Source organism: Atractosteus spatula, chromosome 13 (assembly GCF_055471065.1).
Source record: "Atractosteus spatula isolate fAtrSpa1 chromosome 13, fAtrSpa1.hap1, whole genome shotgun sequence".
Taxonomy (NCBI): domain Eukaryota; kingdom Metazoa; phylum Chordata; class Actinopteri; order Semionotiformes; family Lepisosteidae; genus Atractosteus; species Atractosteus spatula.
The window spans coordinates 34,779,648-34,794,548 of record NC_142718.1 but is presented as its reverse complement, the minus strand read 5'-3'; the positions used below and the strand labels follow the sequence as shown (position 1 = coordinate 34,794,548).

Here is a 14,901-nt window from a genome sequence, read left to right as displayed (position 1 = left end):
TCATTTAGAAAAGGTCACTGTGTCGGCAGTGATCTTCGAATGAGCCTGGACAAGTCACTGCACAACTGGTCTCTAAGCTCAGCAAATGGAAAGGCCAGGGAGTAAAAATCAAGTGATTTTAAGCTATTTTGAACTAATATAACATTTACTGCTCTGTTATAAAATTATGTTACCTACTGTAACTGTGAGGCATAAGGTATTCATAACTATTGGTGCTGCTTATTATTGTTTTTATAGGCATGTATTTTGATATTAGATTGCCCAGAACATTGTGTTTGTAGTACTCGTACCCTCATTATCTGTGCAGGTTTGAAAAAAATAGCTTTAATGGTTTTCTGTGTGTTTCAATAAATTGCTAATTCTACAGTTATAGGCAGGTAAAAATATGTGTAGAAGGCTCCACGGCTGAAAATTGTGTTGTTCTTCTGTCTCTCTAATTTTCTGTGTAGAAGTAACCTCTACGTATTCCTTTGCAACTCTCATGCTGACGCAGCTCCCCACTTGAACCTCTCAAGAATATTTTTGTCTCCTGTTGATTTTTGTTCTGATTAACACGATTATCAGCTTTGGGGGTTGTGATGAAGCCCTGAGTCCCCTTTTCCCCTGTTTACCCTTTCAGTCTGCTTGGGTTGCTGCAGTAACAGCCTCTTGGTATGAAGCCCTTATTGTGCTTGCTGTTCTTGGCACTATACTATAGAGTCTTTCTCAGCACGGCTGACTGCCAGGACCCACTCATTTCAAAGGCTCTGTCTCTACCGCTGTGTACCCCTATACATAAAACTTCATTTAATTTTGAATTCCTTAATCAGTGGAATAGTGATACCTGTGGACAAAGATTGACTGATCTTCTCATTGATTTGATGTTGGCACTTGCTTCTAATTTTTAAACTACTGTAATTTTGTTTGCACTTTCCGTAAACGTATTCAAGAAGTACAACTTTTTTTGTTTAATGTGCGCTTGCTTCATTTTGCAGTGAAACTGGAAATGGAGAACTGTTCCTTCAGAACAGCACTTGTGTCGCTCCTGAGCATACTGCAAAGAAGAGAAGGGTCTGCAAAAGAAAACAGAAACTCCCACACATGAGCAACACATGGGTATCTGCGAGAACTCGCCCCCTCCAGACTTACCACAGGCGCAGACTCTTTGTGTTAGATACGCCTTGGCATTCCAGCCAAGAGGTCTGTATTATACTCTGTATCTTCACATTTTCATTCTCTTCTCTGTCCCACAAGTAATGAGTTCACTGAAGAAATAATAAAGAAGAGACTGTTTATTGGATATTTCTTAACAGAGGTAATTGAACTGTCAAAAACCAGAGAATTTAACGGCAGGTACTGTAATGTAATTGTGTGCGATGTAACAGGAAATGTAAAAAATCTCTTAAAATGTCATGCTAAAAAAGACCACAGAGCAAGAAAGCTCAAAATAAGATGTATATTCTAAAAGAGATTTTACATAAAATAATAACTTCCAGTATGGCAGAACTGTGTTAAATGGCATTACAAGGAGTTGAGTAGATAGGTTTTAATGCAAATGGTAATGTTCACATTAATGTCGCCAGGTGTGATATGATAAATAGTCATAATTGGAACAGTAGTGAATTGATACTCTCACAACATTCCTCACTAGCTGAAATCATATAGCAGAGAGTAAAACCTCTGTTTACAGGGGTTCTTAGCTTAGTTATCTGTGCTGCTAGTGCATGTAAAGAATGTTGGGAAAATGCCAGCACCCCTACAGACATGTTTAACTGTGTGGGCAGTCATTTCCTTCCACCTGACTGCCCTCAGCCTAGACGCTGTTAATTGTTCGTTTACCTAAGCTGAATTCCTTTGGGGTAAAGTAAAGCAAATGTTTATGCTATTATGAATGGAAAAAGGTTGAAAATCTGGGCCAAACAAAATTAATAATTGAAGTGCAGTTTAATACTTCATTTAAGGGGAAAAACTGAGGGACGTTTATAAACCAAATTGAACTGTAAAATTTGAAAGATTTTGACTTATTCCTTCAACAGAAAATATAAAAAAATGGTAAATATTTTTAGTCCAGTTTTTTTTATAGTTCAAAAAGTTTGGGGATTTCTTTAGTTTACAGTGGCCATCAAAATTATTCACCCCCTAGGTCTTTTCACATTTTACTGTGTTACAAACTCTATAATGTAAAAGTGAAAACAAAATTCTACAGATCCTCCTAAATTAAATATAAATATAAAATGGAAAATAAGTGATTGCATATGTATTCACCCCTTTACTACGACACACCTACAGTAAATAGGCTCTGGTGCAACCAGATGTCTTTAGAAGTTGCATAAGTTGTTGAATGGAGCCCACCTGCGTGCGATTAGGGTGTTTCATGTGAGGTCAGTATAAATATACATATCATTGGGTGGTCCCACTGTTAATAAGTAGAGCTCCCAACAAAAACTAAATCATGAAGACAAAGGACCTTTCAAAGTAAATCTGGAATAGAGTTATTGAAAAGCTCCAATCAGAATTACATATTCTCCAAAGCACAGTAAAGTCCATTATAAAGAAATGTAGAAAATATGGCACAACTGTGAAGAACAGGGCATCCATAGAAACTGAGTTTCCAGGCAAGAAGTACACTAGTCAGGGAGTTCACAAAGAGGTGTTCGCCAATTTCCTGGGTGCCTCACAGATTTGGGCTTCATTGAGAGGACAAAAAGTCACATCAGATGTCGACTACACTTTGCCAGAAAGCATGTGGGAGACTCTAAGACCAAGTGGAAGAAGATTCTATGGTCTGATGAGACAAAAATGGACCCTTTAGACCTTAAAGGTAAGCGCTATATTTGGTGCGAGCAAGCATAACAGTGAAAACCATCCTGAGAACACCATGCCTACTGTGAAGCGTGATAGCAGTGTCATGCTATGGGGATGCTTTGCTCATTAGGTCCAGGATGACTTGTAAAGATAGAAGAAAAGATTGATGCAGCAAAATACAGAGAAATCCACAAGGATACCTGCTGCAGTCTTCAAGAAACATGGGACTCGGGAAAAGATTCATCTTCCAGTATGACAATAACCCAAAACGTTCAGCCAAAGCCACACTGGAGTTGTTGAAAAAGAAAAAAGTCAATGTTCTGGAGTATCCCGGACCGCAGTCCAATTAAGAATCTGTGGCAGGAGCTGAAAATTGCTGTTCACCAACAGTTGCCACATAATCTGAGAGAGTCTGAGCAATTTTACAAACAAGAAATTGCAGTGTCTAAATGTGCAAAGTTGGGGAAACCTATCCAAGAAGAGTTATGGCTATAATTTCTGCCAAATGTACCTCTACCAAATATTGACTCAAAGGGAATACATATGCAGTCAGTTATTTTTTGTTTTATATTTACTGTATAATTAATTTAGGAGGATCTGTAGAATTTTATTTTCACTCTGACATTAAACATTAAGTGTTCTGTCAATCAGTAGCAAAAACTCTCAGTTTTGTAACAACAAAAATGTAAAAAAGACCAAGGAGGGTGAGTACTTTTGACAGCAACTGTATAATCTTATAGAAAAGTACAAAGAAATATGGTCTTGTCATAAACATAATATATACATACTTGTGTTCTATAAAACTACATTTGAGATTCAACATGTGGAGGGAATGGGCATGAGTTAAATTATGAAGCATTGCTGTGTATTTCATTGGAATAATGGAAATCTGGTTGTCATCTATGAAGATCACCTACACAGCACTGTGTGAATTTCATTTGTGTTATAGCTCTGGATATGCAATTGTTAATGCATGAGAGGGCCTTGCTATAATTCTTTGAATCTAAAATCAGTCTAGCAGACAGTAAAATGAATAGATCCTAATGAATCCCAGAGTGTTCTGTGTGACATGAAGTCCTGTTCAGAGGGGAAACTAATTGTCTTGTTATTTGCAAGAATATAATTCAGTGGTGGAAATGCGTCATTCCAAAATCAACATGCAGCATTGTTAAGCATCCTCGCTGTGAAACATGAACACCCACAACCTTCAGATAATCCAGTTGCATTGGCAGGAAAGATTCTTCACGGTTAAACCAATACTATAACTGGACAATGTTATGTTATTTTGCACAGTCATCTTGGACAGGACAGACAAAACATTCTGGAAAATAACCACAGGAAGTCTGAGTCTTTTAAGTACCTGGCACAAGAGTTTTGAAAAAGCAAAAATTATACTTTTTGATCATGCCAATCTTTATTTGGGTTTATCCAGTCACTGCATAAATACTCATGTGAAAAATCTGTAATGCTTCATAATAGGAACACCTATAATGCGTGAATTACTACTTTATTTGTGAAACAGCCTGTTTAGTGGTGATAAATACCTATTACATGCCTTAACAGTGAAACATGTACTGTTGGGTGTATGTACTGTACATCACTGTTTGCTGAAGAAAGGTAGTACATACCAAAACATGGATTTCCAACATTTGTTAAATATTTTTAATGCATATACAGTACATAACTTAATTAAGTTTGTCTGTTTGGTAGTATTTCATTAAAATGTCTTACAGATATATCCTACAAAGTGTTCTTAAAATCTTAATTTGGGATTTTGTAAATTGAAGTACATAATGTGCTGACAAATGGCAGGCATTAGGTGTCTTTTCTTATTCAAAAAGCAAAAGGCAAAAAGAACAATTGTATTGTTGATGTAAGTGGTAGAGTATATAAGACTGACTCCATTTTGTGAATGGTATTTCATACTCTTTTTCTGTTAGCTCGAAAAGCTTGAAAAAAATATTACTTTCTGTGTTCTATAATTGATCTGTTTCATTGTTCATTATCGAATATGCCGTTGCAGGGACAGATGCCTACAACTGCTGCATGTCAGTGTTACAGTTCCTGTGATCACCCAGGATTGTGCTCAAAGTCGGCTTGCGTCAGGGAGTCCATGATAACTGGAATGACAAAGACAGAACAAATGGGGCTGCTGGAGTCGTCCATCCATCCTGTACTGTCACTTTCCTCAGGTACAGTGGTTCCCCTTCCAGGTGTCTTTCAAGACATAATGGCCTTTTTCGTGTGTTATAACTGTTGTGCTGATACAAAAAAGAAACACACCTTCTCTGGGGAGTAAGAAATTAAGGTATAACATCAGAAAAAAGCTGTAAAACTCACATATACTGATGCGAGAGACCTGCCACCTACAGTACTGTACATGCCGCAAAAGAGTCTTGATGCAAAGACACATAGGTGTGTCAAAACCTGCAAAGATATAAAGAGTCTTGCTGATGTGCTTAGTTTATAGCTGAATTACTGATAGACGTAAGAGGTTGTAATCTTGTTTTTATTTTCATAGCATGTCTTCTGTTTCCTGCAATTCACTCTTTTAAATGTACCTGTTCCTGTTCTGGGTTTCAGGGCATGTTTATATGCAACCATGGCAACCAAATGTTATTCACTGCTACTGGTTTCATCTAATGAGTCTTGTAAAAACAAGAGTGCTTGAGTTTAAAAACAATTAAAAAAAAACAGCTAGATCGTGTTAGAGAACATTTCAGAGAGCCCAATACATTCATTTGTATTTACTGGAAAGCCGAAATACTTAACATTTGTAACTTTGGACATTTTTGCTTCACTTTACATGCAAATGCAAGACAAACGTTGTTTCAACTAATAAGGAAAGTATAATTTTCCAAGCAAATGATTGTACAAAACAAATTAGAGAACAAAAAACAAAATGTGAGCATTTCACCTTTTGACCATAATTGATCTCTATATTTTCACTAGACAGAACATGGTGAGGTGTTTTGCCACGAAAACAGGACAAATGAGAGAAGCACAGATCATACAAATATGCAATGTGCTGAAGGTAGCAGCTGCTGAAAAGGCTTTCACATTTATAAGAAACTGTGTTCCTCCACAACAAACATAACAACAGACTCTAAAATGAAAGCAGACGGGTGATAACTGAAATCCGAATGATCAAAATTAGTTAAAAAAAGGAACTGTTTAAAAAATGACAAGGTATGCTTTTACAGCTGCATGTTATGGAAGTTTTTAATATTTTCAGCACAAGGTTAAGAAGTTTGTAGCCAGATCTTAATGAAAGTTACTTCCACAGTAACTTAGAAATTGTTAGAAAATTATATCAAACCCACATTCGTATTTATACTGTATAAAGTGATATATTTTTTCATGTACCTGTGCACTATACACTATTTGTATTGCTAAATATTTTGTTTTTAAAAAATAGCAAATGTACAGTTGCTAATTGTCATCTAACAGTCTAGAATATCAAGAATAACCACGATTTTTTTACCACTTTCTTTTTTATTAAAAAATGGGTAATGAATTTGAGTATTTATTGTTAATTTATTTTTGCCTCCTCAGCTCTCATTTTTTTAGGTAGTTTAGAATTAGTGTACTGAGAAAATCGCAACAGAACACAGTCCTGCAACCTTCCACACTGCAGAAGGTTACTGTTTTTTCACTCAAGATGGTGTGCAGGAACAACCGATTTCCCATGGACTGTTGATATTTGCTAATCTGAATACACTAAGATTGTACATCTGCTCTTGCAAATGTCCTGTTCTGTTCTTTGGGGGTTTTGTAATTGTTTGGTTTACAGAGGCAAGGCCACATTCATCTCAGCTAGCAAGGTTTGCTTATTTGTTTTTGTTTTGCAGATATTCCCATTCCGCTCCATTTTCAGGCAGTATTGCATCACGAAGACTGGGTGAACCGCCCAGTTGCTCTGAATCCAGTTGAGAAAGAGGACATTAGTTCTCCAGATTTCACCAGCTGTGAAAACAAGTATCCTGATTTCTTGCCATTACTCGGTATGCAGTATTTCTGTGAAGGGGATTTAAGAAATAGCTACTTTATATTACATTACCTCTTGTGTAATAGAATTAATGGCCAGTTGGTTTCATATTATATTTAAAATGATTTATTTGTCTTTAAATGCTGCTTTATTAATAAACTGGAATATAAATTGAAATAAAGGGCCATTTTAAATAGAAATATTTATCAAAAAAGCTTTAGTTTGAATATACTTTACTCTCATTCTGTTTTTAATGTTCCATATGATCTTCAAACGCCAAATGCCACTATTCATATTGTTTTTACGAGAAACTATATTGACAGGACATATAATTACAATTTGATTGATATTTACTGTATATGTTGTCTTCTTAGTCTTTAAATATAGTTCAGTGTTATGAAAGATTTTAAAAAAGTTTATGGATAAAAATGTTTTAGTACTGTAGATGTGTGGCAAAAGAAGGAAGAAAATGCAGTGATACACAAAAGGCAGACAGTGTAAATGCTTATGTTCCCAGGACACACAAGACTACTGTGTTCAATGTAATTGAAGAACCAATCTCTTTGCTCAAGCTTTCCAGCTCTGCAGCTGTTGCACAAGATTACAATAAGAATTCAATTACATCAGCCCAGTACTTCAGATACATTCTTTTATTAAGGTTAAGAGTTTCACAAACAGAAAAAAAGGTTATAACCTTCACCTTGAGTCATAGCCAATATCTCAAGATATTTAGAAAATCGAAAGGAAATTATCTTGTTTCTTGTTCTTAAGCTTTTCTTACATTTCGGTATTTGAGAACCAGGCTTGGAGTAAAACAATAATCTCTTATCAATTTCTGACCACAATCTTTTCTTGCTTTTCTGACATTATTGGGTAAAGGTGAAGGGAGCAATGACAATCAGTTTGGCATTTTCACTCTGTCTGTTTTTAAATCTTCTTCATACAGATTGTGACCATATTGAGAATCACCATTCAGAACTTCAAAAGCAAGAATACTGGGATTTATCACCAGCCCATACAACAAGAGCAGGTCAGGAAATGTCAAAACACACAGGCAGAGGAGGCAAGAAAAGGAGACATACCAGTCAGACAGGAGAAGGTAACTGAGTGTTTTGCTTAATGTGCTTTTCACATGTTTCTAATGCACTTAATTTTTTTTATATTGATGGAAACTTTAGCTGAGGTTTCACTTCACATCTCAAAGTTACATAAGTAAGAAATTCTAGTCTAGAAATTCTAGATCTCTAGGGCTAAATTAATTGATATTTTTAATTTCCTGGAACTTCAGGTGCGTCTAGAGTGAAGTCATATAAAAATGACTCATTCTGGACCTCCAACAAATATCAGAATGGCAGGATTGACTGCACACAACAGATTATTGACCACTTCAAATTAGAATATAAGAAGAACATAAGAGAATTTACGAGAGGAGGCTATGTTGCCTACCTACCCTGTTTGGTACTTAGTAGTTAATTCACACAGGGATCCCATCCAGATGTTTCTTGAAAGGAGACAGATTATCACCTTCAACAACATAGCTGAGTAGCTTGTTTCATACTTTCACAGAATTCTGTTGTAGTACTCCAGTCCTGTCAAAATGTGTTCTTGTAGCTGTCCACTTTGTTATATAGTAATTATAGGTGAGATTAGTTTGCTTTAGTAAGTCGCCACACTAGAGCCACCACCTTCAATTGTAATCAAAACCCACTTTGAACAATTCTTTAGTGTCTGGATTCTAAAGACAACAAATACCAAATACAGACAAATGTCTGTTTTTTTCACTTCTTTCATAGTGCTGTTATACTTTTAGAATTTGGATAGGTTAAATTGTTTTTCATCTTACCATCAGAGGAATGTGTAAATGTTCTAGTAGTGGTGTGTGTTGAAATAAGCATTGTGCCCACATTTATCTTTGTGTTGCAGATGAAAAACTTTTCCTGTCCCAACTATTGGATACCTCATGTTACTTTAGGCCCACTCCCGAAGAAAGTCCTTCAGATCTCGCAACATCCACACAGGGTCACAGACATTCTGCACAGGTAGTGTGGCAGCAGTAGAATTCCTTGATGTCTGTTTCCAGATGATCTGCATTCCTTCGTATGATTAGGAAAAGCATTTTGCTGAACATAAGTAGATTTTATCAGTTCCAGAAATGTAATTAATTTGTCTGGTACTCTTTTGACCTTCATAGAATGTCTAAAATTAAACGTGACATCTAGTAGCCAGCCAGGTATCTTTAATTACAAATAGTCTAGATGTACACATTTTTTAAAAAAAAGTACATTTATTATATAGAATATACTTAAATGCTGTGAAATACTGTAAGCTTCACTGATATATCAATAGTCAATCAGCATGGTGCCATTATAAGAAGTAATTACAAAAAGGTTTTCAGTATTTTTGTAATTGCTAACATTTTTATGAAAGAAAAGTGTTAGAACCAACATCAGAATTGTTGATTAATTAATCATGATCATTTTGTACATGTTGGTGGGGGATTTGGCATTGGAGGGTTAATTTGAAAGCTACAGTAAATATGAGTGAAAAGTGATCATATGTGTAGTTATTAAATAGTGCATTACTATCCTTATGTTTACATAGTTCTCGTATGAGGTTACTGATCACTCCTACAACAAGTAGTTCACTACCACTTGTTTGCAATCATAGTTTTAGTGCTTGGCTCTGTACATTTGCTGTGGAGCAGTCGGTACCTGTTCGCCTTCAAATGTGTATTACTAACATAAGCACAGTTCAGAAACAGCAGCTGGATATTATAATTGCATTAAAAAAAACATTTTTTAAGTTGATATATTTTTTCTGCTTCCTCACAGCAGTTTTCAGCTCATGTATTTTAAGGCTTCCTCCAAATGCAGTGCTGTACTTTGTAACAAGTAGGAACTATTCATGCCAGAATTCCTGCCTTTTTTCTATCCAACTATTAAAGATATTTTATGATTATTCTAAAATTGACCAAATATTTTACATAATTGTAGCTTGAGGCTGTATTAATGTTTGTGAATCCGAAATTGATTGATATCCTAAGAAATGTCGATATTTAAAGTGACAAATGGGATAGTTTTCATTGAAAGGACTAATATTGCTATGTTATAGTACCATTAGTTTAATGTATTATACTTGTTCAGTTACTGTGTATCAGTATCAGCGAATATACCTGGATAATCAGCATCTGTTAGTAGTAAGAAAATCATCACGCCACCCCTTAACATATGCTTGTAATTGCATGTGTTAATGGTGACTGACCAAATGTTCTCTTAACCGTTCCGAATAATGTTCTCTTAGAACTCTGCCAGGAGGCGTCTACGAAGTGAGTGTTTCTACGACATTGACAACATCGTTATTCCAATGTCATTGGCTGCAACCACTAAAGTAGAGAAACTTCAATATAAGGATATTCTAACTCCAAGGTATGCTTTAGCTGGTTATTATAATCAGTTATAATAGTAATTCTAATCTAATAAGTGAAAAAAATACGATAATTCCTAGGAATTTATTTCTGAAATGAAAGATAAAATACAAATTTTGCCTTGTGTCAGCAACAGCATTTGTTGTCATGTGAAATGTCTTTGGAATTCAGCTCATATATTTAAAGTTGCTTTAAATAGAAAATCTTAACTACACTCAAATTTAGACTTACACATCTAAAAGATGGAAGAATGAGAACCCACCACTATTAAGTTTTACATTGTATTAAAACAAAGTTAACCGCCCTGGCTTTTGACTGTTATTTTCTCCACAGAGTTTGAGTTCAGATAAAAATGAAATTTTCATCATGTTTACTTCCTCGACAGATTTACAAAGAAATAATAACTATCAGAAAGTAATGGGTTATCATAGTTTTAACCAAAAACCATTCATTCAGGACTGTTAAACACCTTAAAATGCCTAGTGGAATTTGTATTTTGAGTCTAATACATGCATATTACAATTTATACCTTGTACAATTCGCTCTTTATCTATGCCTACAGAGTAATATTAAAACAGATTTTGTTGCAAGGAAGCAATTCTGGCATTCCACGTAAACTACTTTATCTGGTAATTGTTTCTGGTCCTTAAAGTTCACTTTAAATATTGTGCACTTTGATTTTATGTAAAATGGGCATGATGAAGCAGCTTAAGGCTTACTTTCTGACAGTAGCTTCCTTCCTATATTGTTTGTAGCAGGTTATAAAGAAGGTGGTGTTCGATATTATTTGCTTAGAAAGTCATATAGTTTTATTTGTTGTTGTTTCTAACCAGCTGGCGAGTTGTTGACACTCAGTGCTGGGAGAAAAAACAAGGGGAAATGGAAGAGGTATGGACTTGACACTGAAAATTAGTTCCAGTATGTATTGAATTAATAAAAGTTTGAATTGTTTTTAAATACTGACTGTATGATGATTAACATCTAAAATATTAAAAATTCTCAAAGATTAGAAGTGATTACAAATGTACTGTTTAAGGAGATGGTGTTAGCAAGGTATTGTACATGAATGATAATTAGAATCTAGTACTGAATGTGTTTGAGGAAATATGACTTAAACCAAGGACCTGAACAATGTGTTTCTAAACATCTTTTTAGCAGAACAAGTGTAAAGGTTCACAGTAACTAGATACATCGGTGGGACCATTACTTTTCCTTCTACTTTAACATTACTATTCAGAACCTTCCCAAGAATTTTCATTACACAATGGGCATGGTCATTTGCCAGACAATATTAATTGTTTTGAAACAAGATTAATAGGCTTCTTTTCTGGCTGATAATTGATCATTTTGTTGAAATGGTTCATTAGGCTTTTGCTTTTGGGCTTGCAGATAGAAGAGATTTCCGATGAGGCCATTTCCTCCAGGCATATGAAATATGAGGAGAAGGAGAAGGCCAGGTGGTCTTCCTGGGAGCATAACAGGTGGCAAAGGAGAAACACCAGGCAGGTGGACTGACGCACACTGGATAGACATTCCTTATTCATGCACAGGGAATTTCATATTGATTCAAATCTCCAGAGTTTGACTGCAAGCTGTATGTTCTCCAGTTTTTGCCTTCTGTAAAAGTCTTTGTTCTAACATCTAGATGCCTTTAAAATATGAGAAAACCAGAAACAATGCAAAGGTGAATCATATTTATGGGATGTGTCTCTCCTGCTTCTCAACATTATTTTCATTGTGTGTGTGACAGCTAATCCATATGGGCTAATAGTCACATTCACATCAGTACTGCCATAGTGAGATGTAATGGGTAAAGCTTCGAAGCAAAGAATGTCCTTCGCAAAGGAAAAGAGCTGTGGTGGTTCAGAGGTTTTAAATGATGGGCTTTGTCTCTCATTGCAGATTGTCCAGCAGAAATGCTGACTTATCTCTGAGTGGTGATCAGGCATTATGGGCTGGCAGGCCCCAGAGTGAGATGTCCAAACAGGCAGGAAGAGCCTGTTACAGTACAGCAGCAGCACCTGCGGGCATTGATGACAGCCAGCAGGAGCACACAGTAAGGGCACCTGTACCTAGTGTGGTTTCCCCCTTTCCAGGGTGTTAGAGGAAGTGACTGCTGGGCTAGTGTGCTATGCTAGCTGGCAACATAGGAGCTATGTCATCATCTGGGCAGGAGGGGGTTTGTTTGGATAAAATGACAAGAAAATATTTCTATACAGAGTCATAAAAAACAGATTAACTGTCAAATTAACAAGCAAATACCCATCTTAAAATTAAGTGCATTTAAATTAAATGATAGCTCTATCTCTTTCTTCCAAAGTGGAGATTATTATGATTCATTTGTTTTTAGCTGAATCTTTTATTCTAAGCAATTGACAGTTGTGCTCATTTACATTTACATATTTTCACTGAAATAATCTAACAGAAATACAGTACTTTGCTCAAAAATACTATTGCTCTGCTCCAAGAAGTCATTAAACACTACTCTTACTCTCCTAATTCACTTTCAGTCTGCTTTGTTTTTGGTTCAGAATATTAGGTCTAGTAAATGTTGTTTATGGCTTTGTGTAGCTAAGGCTATTAATGTATTAATATCTAAATTATTATGTTTAATATAAACTAATCGAGTTTGCAGCTTGACTTAATTATAATGTAAAATTAAATTACGCTGTTAAAATATATGCATTAAAAAATGACTTGTTTTTATTTTGCACATGACTTAGTGCAATTTAGGACAACAGTGTGATCATCAGCTAAAAGAAAAATATTTTTTAGCAATCAAACGGAGGTCTGCCATCAGTTGTTTGTAATGTGTGATTTGCAGATGGGTCAGTATTTCAGTTTAACTTGATGGTATGTACATTTAATTGACATCATTGCTCCAAACAGCTATGGACACATTAAACCTCCTTTTTAATGTGATATTTCATGATCATTTTTCCATTCGCTGATGAATTAGTTTGAAGGCTGATTAGTTTGATTCATTTTCAAGTTGCTTTTTTCTGTCATACTGTAGAGAGCATCACTTTTCAGATGATGCTCTCTACAGTATGTGCTGCATGAGGGCTTTGAGAGGCGTCTCTTATGTAAGTCAGCCTCCACTTACATGGGCGTCAACAGCCAGCTGCAATCCAGCTGTTTTCCCTTCACGTATTTTGGATTCCTTAGCTGTGAACATATCAACAGGCTCACTTTTGTTTCATCCAGCACATGTGCTATACTGGAGCACTGAGAAATACCATATCTTTATCCTCAGCTATTTTAGTGACTTTGTGATGTTATTTTAAAAAAATGGATGGTGTTATTTCCTCTTGCTTACATTATCTTAAAATACTGGGAAGCAGAAATGCAGCCTGATACGTCTCCTAACAAAACCTGATTTCATGCTGGAAATATAAATGATGTCTAGAGTCCTACGGTTTGGCTTCTCACCAGTAGGAAATACTTATGCTGGAAACATAGTATACTCTCCAGGTCTGCTGCGTAAATGGTGATAAGGATAATCTATCATTAAACATATTTCTGGACAAAACTGTTGCAGTGCTTGCCTTGTGTTAAAAAGCCTTTTCAGGAAATGTAAAAGGATTTACTGTTCCCCACTGTCAACACTGATACGCTGAACTAAACAGACTGTAATATTTGTTACACGGCAAAAGATAAATATTTTAGTCAGCTTTAATATAAATCTTTTCCATTTTTTAAAGCTCATACTTCCATGGGAAAGAAGAGTATTTCCTCTACAGGAACACGATGCTGAGGCATTAAAACCTGAAAGAGATGTGGATCTTGAGAAGCTTCTTCATTGCCAAAGGCCAGAGTCCTGCAATTCAGACAGCAAGGCATCTGGTTCCACTCCAGCCTCTGGTGGAATCGGCACTATCACACCCCCTGCTGGACACCCTGGGAACAGTCCTAAGGAGGAACAGAATACTTGCTCATTAAATAGCTGATGGATTTAGTGCTTGGATTGATACTTGCAATCTCTTAGCCGAACATATATAGATTACAGGTGAGCACTATGAAATACTTTGTGGTATTATTACATTTGCATATGTTTTTAATCTGACTGTATTTTTCTTTGTGATGGACTGGTGTCCCATCCAGGGTGTATCCTGCCTTGAGATCCCCTGTGGCCCTGTATTGGATAAAGCCGTTCGAAAGTGGATGGGTGGATAGTTTTATATTTGGAATATAATTAAATAATTAAACTGTCCTAGTAAAATGAGGGAAAAATGTGGATGTGAATTTGTTTTTTATTATATTTGGATACAAATTTAGCAATACTAAAGTAAGGTATCTATACATCTGAAGCATTGCAAACATTTGAATGGAAATAGTTTGATTTTTGGCTATATATAATATATATAAAAGATAAATTGCAATGGAAAAAACAGTTTGACACAGGATTTTATTCAAAAGTAATAGTAGAGTATTATCTAAAAAGTCCAAATTTAATTCTGCATGGTCCTAAACAATAAAGTGCAAAGCCTTTTTCTGGCAAAGCTCTTTCCTAGCTGCAGCTTATTATCTTGACACTATGGCCCTTGTAAAGCTTCCTGTGAGTGCTGACTGGTAAAGAAATATAATTAAATAAAATATTGTGCCTTCTGACCTTTCTGGTAATTCCATATATATTTACAGTATATTATATCTTATGTGTATTCTGTGTCAGACCTGTGTCGCCTATCGTTTCAGGTATGTTATA

At 35.6% G+C, this 14,901-nt stretch overlaps 1 protein-coding gene across 2 annotated transcripts in view; it reads left to right on the top strand.

Moving 5' to 3' along the window:
• kansl1l (KAT8 regulatory NSL complex subunit 1-like) overlaps window positions 1-14,901 on the top strand; it is a 31,417-nt gene that overhangs the window by 15,673 nt on the left and 843 nt on the right. Inside the window, exons 6-15 of one of the 2 annotated variants that reach the window (XR_016093886.1) lie at window positions 975-1,179; window positions 4,808-4,976; window positions 6,636-6,788; window positions 7,719-7,871; window positions 8,696-8,811; window positions 10,073-10,197; window positions 11,030-11,084; window positions 11,586-11,698; window positions 12,099-12,252; window positions 13,901-14,205. Coding sequence is in view for 1 of the 2 variants with exons in the window: in XM_088929849.1 (XP_088785975.1) it covers window positions 975-1,179; window positions 4,808-4,976; window positions 6,636-6,788; window positions 7,719-7,871; window positions 8,696-8,811; window positions 10,073-10,197; window positions 11,030-11,084; window positions 11,586-11,698; window positions 12,099-12,252; window positions 13,901-14,146 (1,489 nt within the window). In the remaining variant the exon portion in view is untranslated. Of the gene's footprint in view, window positions 1-974; window positions 1,180-4,807; window positions 4,977-6,635; window positions 6,789-7,718; window positions 7,872-8,695; window positions 8,812-10,072; window positions 10,198-11,029; window positions 11,085-11,585; window positions 11,699-12,098; window positions 12,253-13,900; window positions 14,211-14,901 lie in introns of those variants that run through there. The other variant, XM_088929849.1, reaches the window with a different exon arrangement.